The sequence below is a fragment of the Octopus sinensis genome, linkage group LG1, assembly GCF_006345805.1.
Source record: "Octopus sinensis linkage group LG1, ASM634580v1, whole genome shotgun sequence".
Lineage (NCBI taxonomy): Eukaryota > Metazoa > Mollusca > Cephalopoda > Octopoda > Octopodidae > Octopus > Octopus sinensis.
In genome coordinates, this window is record NC_042997.1 from 130,184,952 (window position 1) to 130,207,213 (window position 22,262).

The following is a 22,262-nucleotide window of genomic DNA, read 5'->3' on the forward strand; positions in this document are numbered from 1 at the left end:
CAATTGCAACTGTCTGGCTTCCTATTTATACTTTTAGTTTTATTAATGTTATTTGGAGAGCAGCACATCTACAATTATCTCTGCCTACATCCCACAAACAGGCCTACCAAACAATCAGAAGGACTATTTTAATGATACCCTTCTACAGGCTACCTCAAAGGCGTATGGCAATGACTTCATCTTTGCAGCTGGGCATGTTGGGTGGCACTCCAGTATCTTCACTGGTGTACATGGCTACTGGAGTTCTATGATGCATGTAACCTTTTAATCTGCAATACTAACTTCAGGAATCCTGACAGCCACCTGATAACCTATCACTCAGGTGACTCTGCTAGTTAGATTGATTTCATCCTCACCAGACAGTGGGATGCAGGGTTGCTCTTAAATACGAAGACCCTCCCAGGTGAAGAATGTACCCCCCAGCATAGACTAGTCATTAGTGACTTTAGACTCGAGGCCAGAAGGATGCCAAGAAGCTGGCCTGTATAGAAAAGAAGGATTTGGAAGCTAAAGAACCCTTCACATGGTCAGAGATTTAGGGACATCTTCATCAAGAGATTTGATGAGAGGGAGGGAGGAGGCACTATAGACCTTGGACATAGAAGGTAGTTGGAAATTCCTATGGAACAGCTTACTGAGTGCCACAGACCAAGTCTGTGGATGGTGCAAAGTCCCTTCCAGACCTAGAGTAATGTGGTGGTGGAATAATACGGTAGACAAAGCCATTAGAGCAAAGAAACAGGCCTGCAAAGCCTGGAAGGGTGGGGATAGCAGGGAATTGTACCAGATAGCCAGAAGTGAGGCTGGGGGACAAGTATACAAAGCCATGGGCGAAGCAGAAAAGAAGTTTGCCAATGTTCAGTGACATGAGGACCAAAGAACTGAAGTATTTCGGATTGCAAGACAGTGTGTGAGAGAAAATTGTGATGTCACAGGAGAGAAATGTGTCCACATGGATTACGGTGCACTTTTAATGATTCGGAAAAGAAAGAAGCTTGGAGAAGCCATTATGAAAGGTTGCTGAACATGGAGAATAATTGGGAGGAGGAGAGCCTGCCAAATGTTGATCCAGTAGAGGAACCAGCTATCTGAATAGACAGCACCCTAGTAGATAAAGCAATTAAGGGTATGAAGCCAGGAAAAGCCCCCGGCCCATCATGAATCACTGCTGAGATGCTTAAAACATATAGTAGTATTTAACAAAAATACTATAAAATTATCTTACTCTACCACGCCGAACTTGGGTTCAATTATCGCATCTACAAACAGAAATAAAATTCAACTCCAAATTAATAAAAGCCCAGATCATATGATACCTAACACAACTCCAAATAACATTAATAAAGCTAGAAGTATAAATAGGAAGCCAAAAAGCTGCAATTGTAGAGACCCTGAGTGTTGTCTGCTCATGGGTCTATGTCTATGCATAAATGTAATATATAAATGTACAGTGACAAATGAAAAACAACAAACTAGGGTATATATAGGAAGTACCAAAGACTTCAAAAAATGGTATGGAATACACGTAAATTCCTTTAATAAGTTAAAAGCATAGAAACTCTACAGTACTAGCAAGCTATATACACAATTTAAAATTGCAAAACATTAATTATACATTGTCTTGGTCAATCATAGATGAGGCCCCATCATACAATACCATTACCAGCAGATGTTGACTGTGTATAAAAGAATCGTACATAATCCTTCACACTTTTAATTCTAATGTTTTAAATAAGTTCTCTGAAGCTATTCATTCATGTAACCATAGATATTATTTAATTTTTAAGAGTAAATTTAAATTCAAACCCGCATAGTAACATTTTATATAGTACAACAATTTATTGCCACTTGGTTATAATTTAAAAAAATAAAAAATAAAAAACTCCTACCAGCCTTCTTAATAATTTCCATAACACGTATGTTTCTTATATAACACATAAATTAATTAATACTTCCAAAACAAACACATTTCTGGCACGAGCACTACTCTTCTCTTTTCCCTGATGATGGGGGCATTCCTTCAAAGTGAATCGTATGATTCACATGTACTCTCGGAATGAACCCTTGAAACAATCGTAGGAATACTTCTTTTCATTTAAGCATGGTACCAAAAACTCTTTTTACACATTTATTACTCCTGGCATTCCATAATTTTGAACGAAATGCCTTTCTATATTTTATTATCCTCATCTATATTTTTATCTGTACTTCATTATATTTATATATGTATATATTTATTTGTCCTTGCATATTTTTAACATTCATATATATTTTAGAGAATTTTTTTTATCAAATCCGTATGTGCATACACCAATCGTAGTCTGCCTGAGTTGAACTTCTTCCTTGTATCTCCTGAATTCATATATATATATATATTATATATATATATATATATATATATATATATATATATATATATAATATATATATATATATTTATATATATTAGAAACTATATGTACAAGTAGATGCGTGACGTGATTAGAGCTCCACATAGATTTTCATAATCCAATCTACTTTCTGTATAGTTGTTAATCAATTTCTATACTGAGTAGTGTTACCAGTTAGAGCTGCTGAGCAAATGTAGGAGAAATAAGGATAAACACAAGTTTATATTATAGTTCCTGCATGTGTTTCAACATTATGGTTGTTTGGAGCCCTGCAATAAATGTTCCAAATACTTTTAAATACTCAACCACAATGGATCATTAGGAAACAGTATATTTATTGTAATAAGTTACAGATAATTATGACCCTAGTCATCTGTACAATGGATCCTCAAGGTGTTCTTTGAGGAGCCATTGTAGTTGAGCATCTAAAGAAATAGGAACATCTATTGCAGAGCTCCAAACAACCATAATAGTGAAACATGCATAGGAACTTTAATATAAACTTGTGTTTATTCTTTCCTACAGAGTAATAATATTGAAACAGGAAATTGGAAAATTTTTTGTATTATTTTCCAATCTCCTGTTTTGATATTATTACTTGGCAGGAAGTATTTTCCACTTTTTTTTTTTTTTAAACTCTTATGCTTATCTCACACAAATATAACAACTACATACAGTTTGGGAGTACTGAATTAAGCAGAAGTGCTTTAAGAGGACACAACTTGGATTTTAACCCTATCTACATTTTATTTTTCCTATACACACACACACACACACACACAAATACATATATGCACATACACTAGTGTGTATGGGCATGTGTTTTGGTTTAGATAATATATATTAAACAAAATTTGGACCTTGTTATTTTCAGGTGCCATGCGAGTTGAGTGGAACCTTTTTGATTGTTATAATAGAGAAAGCCATAATTTAGACAAAAACACTCTAGTGTCTGCTATATAAACGCATTACATATCTTTTTAATTTTCAATTCTATTTGATTTTATTATTAAAGCTCAATATTTGGTTTTTGTAAAAAGTTAATCTTTTTTCCTGTATTATATTCTGTTTAGAGTTTGTCAATTCCTCTCTAAAATTGTTTCACTTCATCTGGCCTTCTTGTCTTTCTTATATTCTCAATTAAACCATTTCTGTTTTCTGTTACAGTGGGCTTTTATAATTGTCATTATATTTTATTTTTGGAGAATGCCACCCCTACTGTTTGTTATTTTGATTAAAACAGCTTTTAATTTGATGTACATTAAAAAAAACTATCCTCTTTACAAAGCTCCCTTATCTTGGACACTGCAGACATTAACCTGTTTCTGCTGGTAATTGTCCAGATCAGTTGTTCTTTCTCAATCTTTATGGTTGACCACTGTGAGATTTGTTCTTATATTTTCTATATCTTCTGGCAAGAATATTTCTCTCTTTTCATGATAGATTATATATTGAGTTTGTGTGTGTGTATTCTTTTTTTCCTTTTACATATTTCAGTTACAGTCATTGGCCTATATATATATATATATATACACATATATATATATATATAATATATCATCATCATCATCATATGTCCATTATCCAACATATATATATATAATATATATTTATATATATATATATATGTGTGTGTGTGTGCATGCGTACACACATACTTCAATTTTTAACTCTTTCAATGCCAAGACATTTTTTTTATGATTTCTCTGTCCTTTTTCTTCTGCAGTACAGCCCATATCACACAGTTACTTCTGCCACAAATCTCTTGAAGGGCGGGGCACCCAGTAAGTGCCATAAAGTAATAGTAATAGTAATATTAGTGATGGCATTACTACTACTTTGAAATAAAACAAAAGTATCACTATATTAAAGTAGCTGTGAACACAGTTGTTGTAGTAGAAGTAGTAGTAATTATAATAATATTGCTACTACTTTATGTCTTGCATGCAACAAAAAAAATGTGTGTGTATCTCTCTTGTTGTTTTAGATGCTATGCTTTTTAATAAGTTTCTTACTTACCAAGCTTAAATTTTCCTACCTTACTTCAGATATAACACTTTTGTATGCCAGTCCCAATGTGTTTGATTTCACCTCTCGTTTTTTTCACATTTATATGTACAGTAGTTTTGTTTAACTTTGTCAGCATGCTTTGTAAAATCTATTTGTAATTATGTAGTTCCTCATGTAAAACTCCTTTAACCAAACATTTACTCTTGTATTGTTTCCTTCTATGTCATTCCACAGAAAAGACATGGTTATCATTAGAGCTTGTGGTTGTTTTGTTCTAGACATCTAATCTCCTGACTTAGAGTTAGACTACATTTGGTCTGGAATAATTAAGTCGATATAAATTTGTTAGATGGTAGTTTGTGGATGAAATATCTAAACAAAACCAGCATGTGAATTACAAAAATCTAAGATTTCTGACATGAGTTCAACATACATTTTGTCCCTGTAAATCGAATTATGAGAATTGATGCGGATAATTTTACTAAATAATATGAAATTTATTATTAAACTGTATCAAATCTAAATGATTATTCTGTGTTCAATTCTAGTTTAATATACTGTTTCACTCCATTCCCTCAGTTTACAGTTTCTTTGAGGGAGTTTGGTTAAACAAGTTTATCTGACTAAACCAAAGTAAATTTAGTATTTTTTTTGATTGCTTATTAGGTCCTTCTCACTAATTGATCTATGTGATGACAATCTCTTACCTTCTTCACCATCACCACCATTTTGATTATATGATTTAAAATTGCTTTAGTTCACAGTTCAAAAGTATATTAAAGTAGATTATGGTTAGTGACATCAAATTAATGTGATCAGTGATGCTAAATTAATGCAGCCATTGACAGATCAGTGCAGTCATTAACTTCAGCTTAATGAGGCGGAGGATATCAGATCAATGTGTCTATAATATAAAATCAATATGGTCAGTGACACTAAATCAATGTCTTGTTCTAACATATAAATGACATATAATTGATAATGATGAACATGAAAATACTTTCACTAGTAGAACTCTCAAAAGCTTACTGATTTAATTTAAATGATACTTGATTTTATTAGAATTTAAAAATATATATTGAATTAGTAGTTTTGTTCTGTATTTGACCTAACTATAACACTGTAGTTTTAACATATCTTAATATGAATCTAATATATTTTGCTCTAACCATAGTTATTTTAATAGGCAATAATACCATTTACACTACCAATCTAACTTTACTGGTTTAATTGTTCTTATGTTATTTTGCCAAAATGTTGATATTAATATAAATGTGATTTTATTATGCTATGATGTCGTTTTATCATCAGTCATCTTCATCAATATTTTGACATCCATGCTGTTTGACCAAGATAGTTGTGGCATACAGTTTATCAATCTTTATCTTTTCTGTAAGTTCAAACATTCTGAGATCTAATCTCACCATTTCTTCCTATGTCACTGTGTCTCATTTTAAGTCCTTCAACTGAAATGGCAATATGCCTAGATGTATTAATACCATCTGACTGTTACATACAGCCTGGTTGAGTATTTCATCACTTATTTATTTACAGTATAAATAATCTGCACAATATATATAGTGACATTGAACTAGTGCATTGTGTAGATCAGTGTTTCTCAACCTTTTTACCCTTGTGTAAGCCTTAAAATAAATTACACGGCCTTTTTATGTTTTATTATCCTAAATTTTTAATTTACCAAAGTTTTATAACTTTAAGCATAAATTTACTGTGTTTTGTATGTAACACTGATTCTTATATATTTATATATATTATATGATTTTTATCTATTTATATATGCCGAATTTTATATCCGTTCTGTAGATATAAATGAATATATATCTTATTTTTCCTATACACACACACACATCTTTGTGTGTGGATCTTAGTGATGTTCCTTTAGTTCCAGCTTGCATTGCCGCCGCTCAAATTAAGAAGTGGTGTGTGTGTATATATATATATATATTTGGTTGTTACATTTTTTTGATAAAAGGTTAGATAGGATGTCTATATTACAATAACCAGAGAAATTGTCATATAGACATTAATTTATTTGAGCAAATTCAGTTCTCTATAATATCAAATTCCTTACACCTACAATTCTTTCCATGCCCAATTAATTCAATTTAAGGAGTATGTTGTGCATGCATAGTAATATTATGGTCGTGAAATTAGCATTAGCTTATCTCACTCTTTCTCGCGGAACCCCTAGGAAACTTTTGTGGAACCCTAGGGTTCCAGAGAACCTTGGTTGAGAAATGCTGGTGTAGATATTAATATGTATGTATGTGCTTATGATCTAATATGCTGCTGATACTTACATCCTTATGTACTAAGATGGTGAAGAAACAAAATCAGTGTTAAGGCTTCTCTTCTCTATCATTGTTGCTTCTGCTTTTCACTGTATAACATTGCACTGAATATTTAAAAACATTCTTTACGTAGAAAGTTTTGCTTGTATGTATCTCTACTGCTGCAAACACTACTCGAACTTAATCCTAACTTCATAGATGTTTAATATAGCATTCATAATTTTGTTGAGCTATATCATGTCAAGCTAGCCGAGGCATGCTTCAAAATCACCTTCTATATATCTCTTGCTATAATTAGTCAGTGAAGGTTCATGAGTTCTTCCCTCTATGAACAATATATTGCTATCTCTATAGCCTCAACAATACTTACTCATATCATCTCTAGTCTAATCAAAACTCTCTGCAAAGTGACCAGTACTTTAATGCATGTGCCCATTTTTGTTCCCCTTCATTATTTATAGCCACACATAAGTTAGCTCCTATTTATACACACTTGTGAATAAGCTTCTGCTATTAACAAATCACTATGGAGCCATCCTAACCTTAAAGGATCTTCTTTGTACAAAAGAAAGCTGTCTTAGTCTTAAATAATAATGATACATAAATACATATTAATCTCCTTGAACGACCAGTCATTTATCTGGGAAGGCCTTGAAATCAATGTTACCATCAGAGGACTATCTCTTACCCATTGATAATAAAAAGACTGAAAGGAGGTCTACAACCAAATAACTTTACTCAAAATAACACTTTGCAACTGAATCAGTGGATGCAAAGATGCCTCTCCTTTACTTGACAATTTATGCACCACATTGCAGAAATCACAATCTAAGTATATCTCATAACAAACTCACACAGCCATGTCTGCAACTCTATATAATTTTCTGTTTTGTTCCTAATTTATTTGAACCACAAAATTACAGCAAATGTCGATAATAAGATATTGTTTTGTGGGGTCCATGACAAAAAATCAAAAGTAAAGAAAAGACACATTAGACAGTGTAGTCTTAGACACTTCTGAAAAAAAAAGGATGATCATAGCTTTAAATATAGATTTACTAAATCCAGAGAGTGACCAGAGCCTAAACAATAAATTATTTTCTTATAATGTCCCTCACCTGTAGAACAATGTCTGTTAGTCTGTTTATACATTACAGAAGATGTTATATCCTTAATTAAGACTCACTTATTCTACATTGCCTACAATCACTATATTCTATTTCATATATGACAATTGTATAATATATTGAAATAACTGTATGAAACCAAATATGTCTGATGTATTTTCCTTGAAAGAGTAATTCTGGAATAGAACTTGCCCCCTTCACAGCCCTCTCCTCAGTTTTAAAATAGTTCCAGTACTTCCAGTCTCTATATTGTGATGACCTGTACAGAACCATTCTTTCAATATCCTTCAATAACTGAGGTATATAACTTCATACAATTTTTACCATGAGCAGTTCTAACAGTTAAATGTAAGTTGATTGGGGAATAGTGAAGTAAGTGCTAAGGTTCTTAATGTAGTAAAGCAAGAATTTTAATTAATTAAAATTACAATTGTAATAAGGATATATAAAAGAAAAAACAATCATTGGCTTAACAATAAATTCTGGTCAAGAAATAAATTCATTAAAAACACAATGCATTTGTGTTGTGGAGAGTTAAGTCTGACTTATTTACTGTGTAGTGACAACTCCAAATCATGTTTCAATCTTATTAGAACCTTCTCAGTAAACCATTGTCTGAGCAGTAGTTTAACTTAGTTTGATATATCTGTCTAAAACAAACAAATACCTTACAAAAGGTTTTTTCCTAAACAAAGTTTTAACCACTTATAAAGTCTTCTTAATTAAAGCAATATTTAACTCTTTGAAAATCTACTGCTGTGTGGCTGAGTATATCATTCTAATGTCCCCACCACCCATCTATAGAATAAGTTCAATTGCTTATTCATTTAAAATCTAAAATGTTATATATTCCCCATCCCCCCCTTTATGTTTTTAGAATTAGCAAGTTTGGAACAAGATATTTATATGTTGTTCTTTATTTCAATTACTTAATAGTTTTCAGGGATTGCTTTTTTTCACTGGTAAAGTTTGAGGTTTTTATAGTTTAACCCATTTGTTACTATATTTCCATTGGAATACATCATCATCATCGTTTAGCATCCATTTTCCATGCTAGCATGGGTTGGACAGTTCGACCGGGGTCTGGGAAGCCAGAAGGGCTGCACCAGGCTCCAGTCTGATCTGGCAGTGTTTCTACAGCTGGATGCCCTTCCTAACGCCAACCACTCCATGAGTGTAGTGGGTACTTTTTACATGCCACCGGCACAGGTGCCAGGTGAGGCTGGCAATGACCACGATTGGTTGGTGCTTTTTATGTGCCACCAGCATGGAAGCCAGTCAAGGCGGTTCTGGCATCGGCCACATTCGGATGGTGCATTTTACGTGCCACCGGCACAGGTATCACAACTGCAATTTCCATTTGATTTTTTTAGTTAAAATAAATTCTGCTTTTTCTTAATCTGGTGTTTGGACTATAAAGTAACATGAAATGTTGAAAGAATATTTTAATTTAGATTTCTTTAAAGATGAATTTTTTCTTTATCAAAGGACTGGCAATCCCAGCTGGGTTGGTATCAAATGAGTTATAGAAACGTAGACAGTTTAAAACATTTGTTAAAGTAAAAAACTATTTCTTGTTTATTGTGAAAATTATTTTGAGATATAACTTTTAAAATGATGGAGATTGTTGCATGTACATACCTCCAGCTGAAGTATGACCAGTTGCATGTACATAACTGTAATGTAGCTAGAGAAGGTGCAACCTGCATGTACATATCACCAGCTGTAGGGCAACCAGTTGAATGTTTATGACACCAGCAAACTGTTGCATATATATAGCACTACCGCTAGTGCAGCTGCTTTCAGGTACTTAGCACCAACTGTTGCATGTACATAACAAACATCAGCTCTTGTGCAACCAGTTGCATGTACCCAATATTTGTTCATTCACTTCCTTTTTATCTATTTCTTTCTTTTCTCTCCACTTCACATGTTCTCCATTGTATGTTTGTCTCCCTCTCTCTCTCTCTCTCTCTCTCTCTCTCTCTCTCTGTACATATATATATGTATGTATGTGGAGGCACGTGGCCTAGTGGTTAGAGCAGCGGACTCGCAGTTGAGGGATTGCGGGTTCGAATCTCAGACCGGGCGATGTGTGTGTCTATGAGCAAAAGACCTAAGCTCCACGCGGCTACAGCTGAAGTTAATGGCGAACTTCTACTGACTCTTTCGCCACAACTTTCTCTCACTCTTTCCTCCTGCATCTTGCAGCTCACCTGCGACGGACCGGCATCCCATCCAGGTGAGAAACCTATACGCCAAGGAAACCGGGAAACCGGCCCTTATGAGCCAGATATGGCTCAAGAAGGAACAAACATATATATGTATGTATATATAACACTATGTAACATGATTATTATCCTTGGGTAGCGACTGTTATTTCCTAAAGTATGAAAATGGCTAATATTTCCTTCAAAATTTGCTTTTGATACATTTATTCAAGCCCTATAGAATCCCTCTCAACACATGTCTATGATGCTTCCCCACTACTCCTGCTCATGACCAGAGAGGCACATATTGTCAGCCACTAAAGGACATGCTCAAATGGTTATGGTCAAGCAACTGACAAGAAAATCTATGGTATTGAGCAGAACATTTGCTACTATGATATTTCTGCTTCAACAACTCAGTGCTGAATCTGTCTGAAATGTAATGGAAAATAGGCCAGTTTCAAAGCATTGATGTCCAGGTCACGAGAGCAAAGTTTGAAAGGAATGGGGTCATTTCCGTTGATTTCTAAATAGAAGCAAATAAGAAATAACACTTGCTGACCAAAGATAAAAAAAAATAAACATTGTTACACAGTGTAATCAGTCAGTGAATCATTAACTGTTTACCTATAAATATAAACTTGATAGGCTATATCAAGTGCTCTTTTCTATTTGTATACACAAATCCATGTGTGTGTGTGTGTGTGTGTACACATATATACATAGAAAACATGACTGATATTTTATGCTTTATTTAATGTACTTCTACTTCAGTGAGCATTTTAAATGATAATTCTGATAAAGTGAGCCGGTTGTGTTGTGTAGCATTATAGGCCCTGCTGGCTTACATAACTGATACCAGTCAGCTTACCAAAACACATGTACCAGTTCTTTTGTTCCTTCTCTATGCATACGTGGACTCCACATACTAGTCTGTCTGGGAGTTATGATGGATGCCCAAACCTTCTGGTAGTGTGTCAAACCTTTCAGCACACCTTTTAAAGTGTACTCTATATATGTCTGTGTGTGTGTATATATACATCAGTGGTTAGGGCAGTGGACTCGCGGTTGGAGGATTGCGGTTTCGATTCTCAGACCGGGTGTTGTGTATGTTTATTGAGCGAAAACACCTAAAAAGCTCCACGAGGCTCCAGCAGGGCATGATGGCAACCCCTGTTGTACTCTTTTGCCCCAACTTTCTCTCACTCTTTCTTCCTGTTTCTTGAGTTACGCTGCGATGGACTGGCATCCTGTCCAGCTGGGGAGCACACATATGCCATAGAAACCAGGAAACCGGGCCCTTGAGCCTGACTAGGCTTGAAAAGGGCACATAAATAAAAATAAAAATATATACACACACACCATAATCAGCTATTAGTTTCAAGGTAGCTCTGACTGTCAATGTGTCACTGCAGCCCCTGCATCATCTCCAGGTGCCCCTGTTTCATAGATAGATATCTCCAGATATCAGTACTGATGTCTCTCTCACTCTTTTTATATTTCTTTATTGCGTCTTTGTAGGAGAGTTGAATTGTTGATCAGTGTCATTCAATAATCAGGTGCTGAAACGATAGTAATAGGCACAATTGGATTATAACTTTTCCATTTATTGTACATGTCGAGATTACATGGATCTAGCTCTTTTGGATGTTGGTAAGACCAGCTTTATGTAGAATGATGGTGTCTGATAATCCTATTATGTCAACCCTTCACTGACTGGACTGGAGTGATGAGATTGATGTGGTTAGTGTTCACTTGAGCTTCTCTAGATTGACTATGATGAAGAAATTACTCAAAAGAATAAATAAAGTTAAAACCGCACTAATAAGAATGAAAAAGATCCTTATCTCAAAAGACATAACACTATACCTAAGATTGAGACAAGGAAACTATTATATTATGCCAGCTGTTATGTACAGGGCAGAAGTGTAGACAATGTACACACAGCAATGGGGAAGAAGATTTGAAACCAAGAAGATGTGGATCTTTTGCAGATTAGGCATCAGAATAAGCTGGAAAGTCAGGCTAAGAAGCCTGCAGTACAAAAAAGCTGAACGTCCAAAAACACTTGGTGTTACGAATCAAGTCCACAAAGCTATCATATTTTGGATACACAAGGGGAAGGGAGCAAGAGGCCATCAAAGATGATTGTAGACTGATGTCAAAGAATGGACTGGAAACATGGGTGTAGCTGACTGTGTGCATGCAGTACAACACAGAGGGAACTGGGACTGGAGAATGTTTGCAAGCTAATCCCGGAACACAGAAGGTCGCTTGGCTGATGAGGTTAACATCTGCATGAAAAAAATGAACTTAAGAAAGAGAATTCCATAGGATTGCAGTTTAGGAGTTATGGATCTTGGTGATGAGACAGTAGAAGCAATGAAAGGGGTGCTGGCATCAGCCGCGTTCGGATGGTGTTTTTTACATGCCACCGGCACGGGTATATGCAAACAACGGATGAATAAGAATTTCATATAGTGTATCTAGTTGAACTGTGAATGTACAAGATGTGTAGTGGAATTATAGAGAGTCTGGTAGAAGGAAGACTTTCTATGTAGCAGACACAAAAAGAATTCCTTACAGTAGGAGCATCCAGGAAATAACTTTCAGATGCTGAGAATGTTCATAACTTTTGTTACCTAGTTAATATCTTTTCAGTGGAAGTGTTGGTTCAGAAAACATAATAGCCTGAGCACAGAAGTGTATTAAATTTTCAGGAAGCTATTATTCCTGTTTATAAAGGGATTACTCTTTAAGCCAGCTGTTCAAAAACCATGTTTCCAGTGTAATGCATAGGGGAAGTTTGGTCTACAATATCTGTGGACGTGTCTGTTTATCAAGTACCAGGCTCAGTCACCTGCAGAACCACAAGTGTAAAGTATATTTTTGTCTCAGCGCACAATGTTCTTAATGGTCAATGATGGTCTTCCTCAGTCACAAGTGGACAGCTCTCATATATATATATGTATATATATATATATATATATATATGCATACATCTCTTTCTATTTGTACCTCTGTTAATATTACTATAGATATATAGTTTCTCAGCAGTGGTAGATAAATATCTGTCGAGAAACATGTAATATCTTTCAGTTTTATCCACAGACCATATTATTTATCATAATACTATGTTTAATCATGCTATTTTAGATTTCATTGCATGTTTAGTATATAGGCATTTTTTTAATGCATCACTATATATCTGTGTGCTTTTTTGTGGAAATGTCTGTATTTTTGCCTCATATTTCATTTTTTTACTTAATGAAAAATCTGAAGCTTCAATTTAAAAATGTGATTCTATTTCAGAGATAAAGCCAAAATGTATTTTAAAAAATGTATGGACCATAATTTGTGGGTAAAAATTGTTATTTTGACTGGGTATTACATAAGCATGTAATATACCATAGAAACTTGTAATATATCTATATACTTAACATATAAGTATATAATAGCAGTTTTAATTAATCTTTGAAAATTAAATATGACAATACAATATATGAATATTTTATATCTAGGTTGGATATAAACATTATAATCCATTGTCATTACTGAACTCATCATCATTGTCATCAACATCATCATCCCCCATTATCATTCTTATGTCTACTTTTTTTCCAAACTGGCATGGGTTGGACAAGACATGTTGGGGAAGTATACTAAGTGTGGATGGACATCCTTCCTTTCACCAACCCTCATGTTTCGAGTAAAGTACTTCATTCTACATCTTTGCACTTTGAACTACTGAGCTGCTGGATGCTTTGTTTATGTTGAAAATAAATGTCTGTATTGCTGTACAAGCAGTGTCAATGCAAAAGTCATACAGACAAAAACAAACACACACAGACACACATGTGCGTGAATAAATATATACTCTTTTACTTGTTTCAGTCATTTGATTGTGACCATGCTGGAGCACCACCTTTAGTTGAGTAAATCGACCCCAGGACTTATTCTTTGTAAGCCTAGTTCTTATTCTATCGGTCTCTTTTGCCGAACTGCTAAGATACGGGGACGTAAACACACCAGTATCGGCTGTCAAGCGATGTTAGGGGGACAAACACAGACACACAAACATATACACACACACATATGTACATATATAAGACGGGCTTCTTTCAGTTTCCGTCTACCAAATCCACTCACAAGGCTTTGGTCGGCCCGAGGCTATAGTAGAAGACACTTGCCCAAGGTGCCACGCAGAGGTACTGAACCCGGAACCATGTGGTTAGTAAACAAGCTACTTACCACACAGCCACAAACAATTTCTATCAACTGAATTTCACTCATAGAACATTGGTCAGCTCGAGGCTTTAGTGGAAGACACTTATCCCAGATAGCCAAGAAAGGGAATTGAACCTGAAACCACATGGTCACAAAATGAACTTCTTAAATGCATGGTCATACCAACAATAAAAAAGTATTACAATCTGCTGTCACTAAGGAGGAAGCAAGTATACAAGGTGTATTCCAGGAGTTCTGAGACTTCTCAGGGAGGCATTTAGTAATTTCAAAAAGTACAACATTCTAATCTCCTTTAAAGTAGGCTCCTCTGACTTCAATGTACTTTACTCTTTTACTTGTTTCAGTCATGTGACTGTGGCCATGCTGGAGCACCGCCTTTAGTCAAGCAAATCAACACCAGGACTTATTCTTTGTAAGCCTTGTACTTATTCTATCAGTCACCTATGCTGAACCGTTAAGTTATGGGCACGTAAACACACCAGCATCAGTTGTCAAGCGACACACAAACATATACACACATATACCTATATATATATATATATATATATATATATATATATATACATATATACGGTGGGCTTCTTTCAGTTTCCATCTACCAAATCCACTCACAAGGCTTTGGTTGGCCCGAGGCTATAATAGAAGACACTTGCCCAAGGTGCCATACAGTGGGACTGAACCCGGAACCATGTGGTCCATAAGCAAGCTACTTACTACACAACCATTCCTACACCTGTATAGTAATACTATAGTAAAGTTACAATAATCTAGGACAGTTAGCCTCTGCTAAAAAGTCTCAAAACATTTTGTAAGTTTCATGGAGCTGACCAGACAAACTTGTTCTGACTTGTTCACCTCTTTATTCCTGTACTCTACTGAAAATCATTTCTGTTGTATCTAATCCGTGATATGATAACAGCATTCTCTCACCTGGTCTTTATCTTATTTCCTCTATTCCAAGGTATTTGAGGCATAGCTTACTGATAAAATATAATTTTGTCTTGCCTTTCAAAAAAATTTTTTTTTTCAAAACTCAAATGTATCGAAATAAAAATGTTAATTTATTTGATTAAATATTGAAAGCCTGTAAGAGAAAATGCTTAATTAGTAACTAACATTAATAGGAAGAACTGGTACTAATTTACATAATTTTCTAGTCTATTTTTTTATATATAATCTCTTGTACTAACTGCAGCAAAGTAAACAGGATATCATCGTTACAGTTGATTCCTTAAGACTTCAAATGTTTTTTAAGTATCTCATTTTATTAGTATCATATTTTATATCTTCACACCAACATTTTGCTCATCATACTTTGTATACAGAGTCATTTCCAGTTTTAGAACAATCTAAATATCGAATCTTTTTCCAGCCTCAAAATAAAACCTAACCAATCTTTCCACAATGGCATTTTAAAAAAGGGAAGAAACTGGCAAACTACTTTGAAATATTTTATTTTATATCATGTGTGGAAGTGGCTCTGTGGTAAGAAATTTGCTTCTCTGTCACATGATTCCAGGTTCAGTTCCACTGTATGGCACCTTGGGCAAGTGTCTTCTACTCTAGCCTCAGACTAACCAAAGCCTTGTGAGTGGATTTGATCAACTAAAACTAAAAGAAGCCTGTTGTACATATGTGTATATATATATATTGTGTGTGTATATGCATGAGTCTTTGTATCTGGATTTATCCGCCACCACCACCACCACCACCACCACTTGACAGCTGGTGTTTGTGTGGTTACATCCCCATAACTTAGCATTTCAACAACAGACTGATAGAGTAAGCGCCAGAATAGCAAAAATAATAAAGTACTGGTGTTGACTTAGGTTAACATTGTCTTTTATCTTTGTGGAGTTGGTTGATAAAATAAAATACCTGTTCAGTACTGTAACTGATTTTATTAACTATTGAAATTTGTGGCCTTGTACTTGTTAGAAATCATTTTGCCACAAAACTCAGTAACAATACTTTTATCACCTTTCCTTTAACAATATTAGAATATTATAAAGGCACCGAGCTGGCAGAAACGTTAGCATACCAGGTGAAATGCTTAGCGGTATTTCGTCTGTCTAAGGCGGTGAGCTGGCAGAAATGTTAGCATGCTGGGCGAAATGCGTAGCCATATTTCGTCTGCCGTTACGTTCTCAGTTCAAATTCTGCCAAGGTCGACTTTGCCTTTCATCCTTTCGGGGTCCATAAATTAAGTACCAGTTACGCACTGGGGTCGATGTAATCAATGTAATCCATTTGTCTGTCCTTGTTTGTCCCCTCTGTGTGTAGTAAAGAAATAGTAATTTCGTCTGTCTTTACATTCTGAGTTCAAATTCGACTGGGGTCACCTTTGCCTTTCATCCTTTCAGGGTTGATTAATTAAGTACCAATTGCATACTTGGGTTGATCTAATCAACTGGCCCCCTCCCTGAAAATTTCGTGCCTTGTGCCTAGAGTAGAAAAGAATATTAAATTATTATAGATTTTACCCCTTTTTACACTTGTTTCTGTCATTGGACTGTGACCATGCTAGAGCACTGCCTTGGTGAATTCAGTTGAACAAATTGACCTTAGGACTTATTTTAAATTTGGTATTTATTCTATTGATCTCTTTTGCTGAACCACCAAGAGAGAGAGAGAGATACACGCACACACACAGTGGGGTTCCATACATTTTCTGTCTTTCAAATTCACTCACAGGGCATTGGTCAACCAAAGGCTATAGTAGAAAACACTTGCCCAAGGTGGGACTAAACTTGCAACTGTATGGTTACAAAGTACGTTTCTTAACTACACAGCCATTTGCAAATAAAGATGTATTTTTCAGAATCTGTTTAACTTCCTAGATTTCTCTCAGTGAAGTTCTTAGAATATTTGTGAAGCTTATAAGATTTTTTCATAGTTCTTTGTCACTTGTTTCCTACTAGACTGTCAAACCTTGTGCCTTTTTTAATGTACAACAGTTTTTCTGAAACTCAGAAAATTATTTGATAAGCATAGTATCATAATATGTACTCTACCAAGAACATTATAGAGGCTGTTGAGAATGCATCTCAATGGCTCTGACTGAAAAGGGAGGATCACTGAGGTCATTAGAATAACTCTTAGATACAGGCTTGGGCTCAATCGGCCTAAGCCGGGTAGCCTGGATGAGGGTGTATATTATAAGACTTAAAGCACCCATTGACCCCAAAGTACAGCACTGACAACGTATCCCAAATAATTCATTTATAGATGTTTGATGAATTATGTCTCCATTACGATTTCCATTATTTTTCCATTCAGAGAAACTGATTTTTGTAAAACCAGAAAGAGATTTTAAATATGAACTTTGTTTACTGGTTAAAATATAATAGCTATTTGTGATGATATGCATTATATATATATTTACAGGTGTGTTGTTGTGTATGTTGAAGAGTATTGTGTTGAAAGATTTAATGATTCAATGCACAAAGATAATATCAAAATTGTGTGAGGATGTATATTATACACAGATGTCTTTATGTTTTTATATATATATACACACACACACACGCATCTATATATATATATATATATATATATATATATATATATATATATATATAATGACCTGGTGAGGTGGTTCTGGCACATCAAAACTCATTTAATCTAGAGGAGTGCAGGATGCTTCATATGGTAATTTATTCTATTCTTCAGTTGGTGTTTAAAATGTCGAAAAATAAATGATCAATTCCAAGTTGTTCAGTGACATTTTTGTGGCAAGAATAACCATTTCAAAAAATCTACAGAATATTCTGATTCATGAATTTCAAGGAAATCTTTTGCTTCTCTGAGAAATTGTCAGCAGTTCTTTTATTCAATGTAATCAGAACAGTTTATTTTGGAAGATTGCCTTTGTGAAATATTTGATTGTATTTAGAATTGAGAGGCCTCAAAATATACCTAATTAATGTAGAAATTTAAGCAGAAAAGAAAACAGGGCTGTGTGCCCTCATGGAAGTAACAGTATGCAATAATTGAAGTAAGTACTGTGAACCTATTACACAGTACTTGATACACAGGTCATTGCAAGAGATACAGTAGAATCACAAATAGGCGGGCAGAGATGAAAGACTTCTATGTTGTAGATATACAGGAGAAGTTAAAATTAAGAGCATCGAGGAAGTAAATTCTTTCAAATGTTTGGACCAATTTGTAGAAATATTTGATAGTGCTTTAATTAGCAATGGAGGCAGGTGCTCTGAAAGGTCAGTAGCCAGCATAAAAACAATGTGGAAAACTGACAACAAAAGAAGTGTCTGAATAGAGAGCAAATTTTAGGATGCTTGCGTAGAATGTGCAGTTTTACATGATGTATCACCCAATAAATGTGAAAGTCAGAAAGAAATGAAGCATGTTCTGATGGATGTGTAGTGTTTAGTGTGCATGAACAATATAGCACAAATTAACTTGAAGAAAGTATCAGATAAAAGTGGAATTAAATGTAATATGCCAGAGAGAGCACAGTGCCAGTACATGCATGTGATGTGTATGGAGGATAATGGATGAATTAAGAAGTGAGCAATCCAGGTGCAGAAGAGCAACAATACAGGAAAAACTGAGGAAAGCTGATCTTGAGGCTGAACATCATAAAAGAAATGCTAGAAGGCTTTAACAAATGAGACTACGCCAGACAAGACTCATCCAACCATGGAAAAGTGAACATAAATGTGATGATGATGATTATGATGATGTTTTGTATATAACTTATGACACATTTTGTTATGCAAAAAAAGTTCCTTTTATTCTAGTAAAAAAAAACTTCTAACAACAATTATTTGATGGCGATATCTTGATATAATGTAATATTAATAATTTAATATCTTTGAAAATTACTTTAAAAAAACTGATGTTGATTCAGTAGGTTTCATAGAAAGTTAGCATTGCCTGAATACTCTCCTTTGTTTTCACAATCTTTAATGTTTATTGAACCTTATTTTCCCTGACAGATGAGTGGCCTTCCCTCACTCCATCCGTAACATTTCCTTGCACAGCTCTTAAAGAGACCTGTTCCCAATTTAACATCACTGCTTTAGTTCATACAGGTATGTGACCACTAGAAGACTTATACTTTGCTAAAACTACAGCACCTGCAAGAATTTACTATTGTCTTATTTTTATTTAGTTTTCTAGTTTTTGTTTTTGTTTTCTTTTTTGTATTAGTTGTGTCTCTAGGGAATGCAACTGGAAACCTTGTTTCATTTCACTGTTGTATCTTGTCTGTGTTTATGTAAACATTCCAGGAATACTTGTTTTAGTAAATTTTCCATTTAGGTGTCATTTCTTATCAAATCTTTTATTGTTTGTTTAAGTAAATTTTCCATTTAGATGTCATTTGTTGTGGTCAAATCTTTTATTGTTTGTTGCCGCCTGCCAGTTTTTTGTTTGTTTTTTTTTTGTTTTTTATGATGTATCAGTAGAGTTTAAAATATTGTGTTGTCGACTTTTCACTGCTGTCTTCACTTTCATGTTATTGTTGTTTATATTTCTTCCACATTGTTGTCAAAAACAATTATGGCCGTAACTTAATTGATATTCCTATCTAATAAAAGACCAACAGGACAACATTTTCCTCATTAAAACATAAGCTTACTTTACAGCATTCTTAAATTTTGTAAAACCTCTCATTCTCTACACAGGGAATTTTATATTCAACAGGTCGCTCACAGTAGCTTTATTATAATCATTTGTTATACGATAACAGTAGGCATGAACTCTTGAATATAAATGATCTAAGATTCATGTCTCAATTAATACGCTATCAGTGAATGGTATCCTTTTCATATGTTCCAAGACAAACCTCTGGTGACTAAACCATGTCCATACAACGTTACTCTCGCAGTTACTATTGCAAAAATACACCCGTCATTTTGTTTCTCTTACTATGTTTTCTTTATGCACAGTACTCTTACCTCACACTCAATATGTGCAATAGTTCTAATCACTGCCTCTCCCCAAATTAGTACCTTCTGTATTTCTGTTTCTGACTATAAATCTTCAGTTAAATATATTCAATGAGAATATTATATACTGAATCTATATTGAGTGCTCTATTGTATCAAAGTATTAATACTATTAAAGTATTTATATATTTAATACGAGTGATTTTATATATATATATATCTTTATATATATATATATATATATATATAATATATATATATATATATATCTTTATATATATATGTATATATATATATATACATATATATCTTTATATATATATGTATATGTATATATATATATATATATATATATCTTTATATATGTATATGTATATATATATATATATATATATATCTTTATATATATATATATAATATATATATATATATATATATCTTTATATATTATATATATATATATAGATATATATATATATATATATATATATAAATATGTGTGTGTATAAATTAGAAAAGAAAACACCTTTTATCAATTCAAAATGAACAATTAAATTACACCATCTAGAAAATTACATATAATAAAATATTAAAAATAAAATAACAATAATATACCGATGATTTAGTAAATTGCAAAATAATAATAAAAACGTATGTTATTCTACCAAATATATTGTTATTTTATTTTTAATATTTTATTATATGTAATTTTCTAGATGGTGTAATTTAATTGTTCATTTTGAATTGATAAAAGGTGTTTTTTTCTTCTAATTTCTATATATATATATTATATTTTGTGAAATTTGATTTAGTATTTCTAAATTGAATTTTTCCCTGTAAGTTAGGAATAATATTCCCTCAAATAATAATTATATATATATATATATTAATAATATATTATTATTAATATTAGGAAATCAATATCAAAACTCCTCATAAAGATATACACGTGTGAAAAATAATTGTTGTAATAAAGATATATAAATAAATAAATATAAATATGTATAAAAATATATGTAATTATGTATAAGTATAAATATATAATGTATATGACAGTTTAAAAGTTTCTGACTATCCAATAGAACTCCAACTATCATAGACTCTACATCATTCAACCAGGCTCTGACATTCCCAAATTGGTACAGCTGTCAACAAAATGCCTGCAGTATTTAGCTACATCCTTGACATCCTGAGTGTTAATCCAGTGGAGGCTATCATTGCTTTCCATCAAAATAAAGAACCAGTCAAAGACTGGGATTGGTTTCTATTGTCTTATAAAGCTCAGATGTGAATGGAATTATAATTGAAACCAGTGTGTTTTTTATGAAGTTGATTTACCTGTGTCATTACCATGCTCATCTCTTTCAAAACAATTTATGTGAAGTCAAAATATTATAAGGCCAGCGACTATTATATGAGTATTATAAGGTCACTGATTGTTATAGTTATTATAAAGTCAACAACTTTGGTAATTATTAAAGAAGAAGGATTATTATATTGTAAATGACTAAATTATTATAAGCTCAGTAATTGACTTTATTATTACAAGATCAGTGACGAATATAACTATTCTAAAGTCAATAGTTAGTCCACATTACTCCATAAGAAACATAGGGCTGTCACCATTTTATACCAGTGGATGCAATCTGGAGCTTCCACCTTGATTTCAGACCAAGAGAAACCAATTGCTCTCACTGCATCCTCCGTACATCCTTTCCAGGTCTTCTTAGGTCATCCAACTTTCCTCTTTCCTTCAGGTTGCCAGTCAAACACTTGCCTTGCAATGCTATTTGGAGGTCTCCTTACAGTGTGACTGATGCAGCCCCATTTCCTTTTCAAAACTTCTTGATTGATGGGAGTTTGGTTTGTTTTAGCCCACAGACTTCTGTTTAAAATTTTGCCTGGCCACCAGATCTTGATAAAGTCAATTAACTATGATAATTTTTATGAGATCAAAGATTATAATAATTACGATAAGGTTCTTGATTATCAAAATTATCATAAGATCAACAATTATTCTAATTATTATAAAGTCAATGATTATTAT

The 22,262-nt window shown here is 33.5% G+C and overlaps 1 protein-coding gene across 12 annotated transcripts in view; it reads left to right on the top strand.

Annotated features, from left to right (window-relative positions):
- LOC115217488 (GATOR complex protein WDR59) overlaps nt 1-22,262 on the top strand; it is a 150,926-nt gene that overhangs the window by 99,767 nt on the left and 28,897 nt on the right. For 3 of the 12 annotated variants that reach the window (XR_004999976.1, XR_003882171.2, XM_036504596.1), the window contains 2 exons: nt 4,117-4,174; nt 19,262-19,357. The exons of 2 other annotated variants lie outside the window; for them this stretch is intronic. Coding sequence is in view for 8 of the 10 variants with exons in the window: in XM_036504596.1 (XP_036360489.1) it covers nt 4,117-4,174; nt 19,262-19,357 (154 nt within the window). In the remaining 2 variants the exon portion in view is untranslated. Of the gene's footprint in view, nt 1-4,116; nt 4,175-15,669; nt 15,696-19,261; nt 19,358-22,262 lie in introns of those variants that run through there. 7 more of the 12 variants (XM_036504592.1, XM_036504600.1, XM_036504606.1 and 4 more) reach the window with 3 other exon arrangements.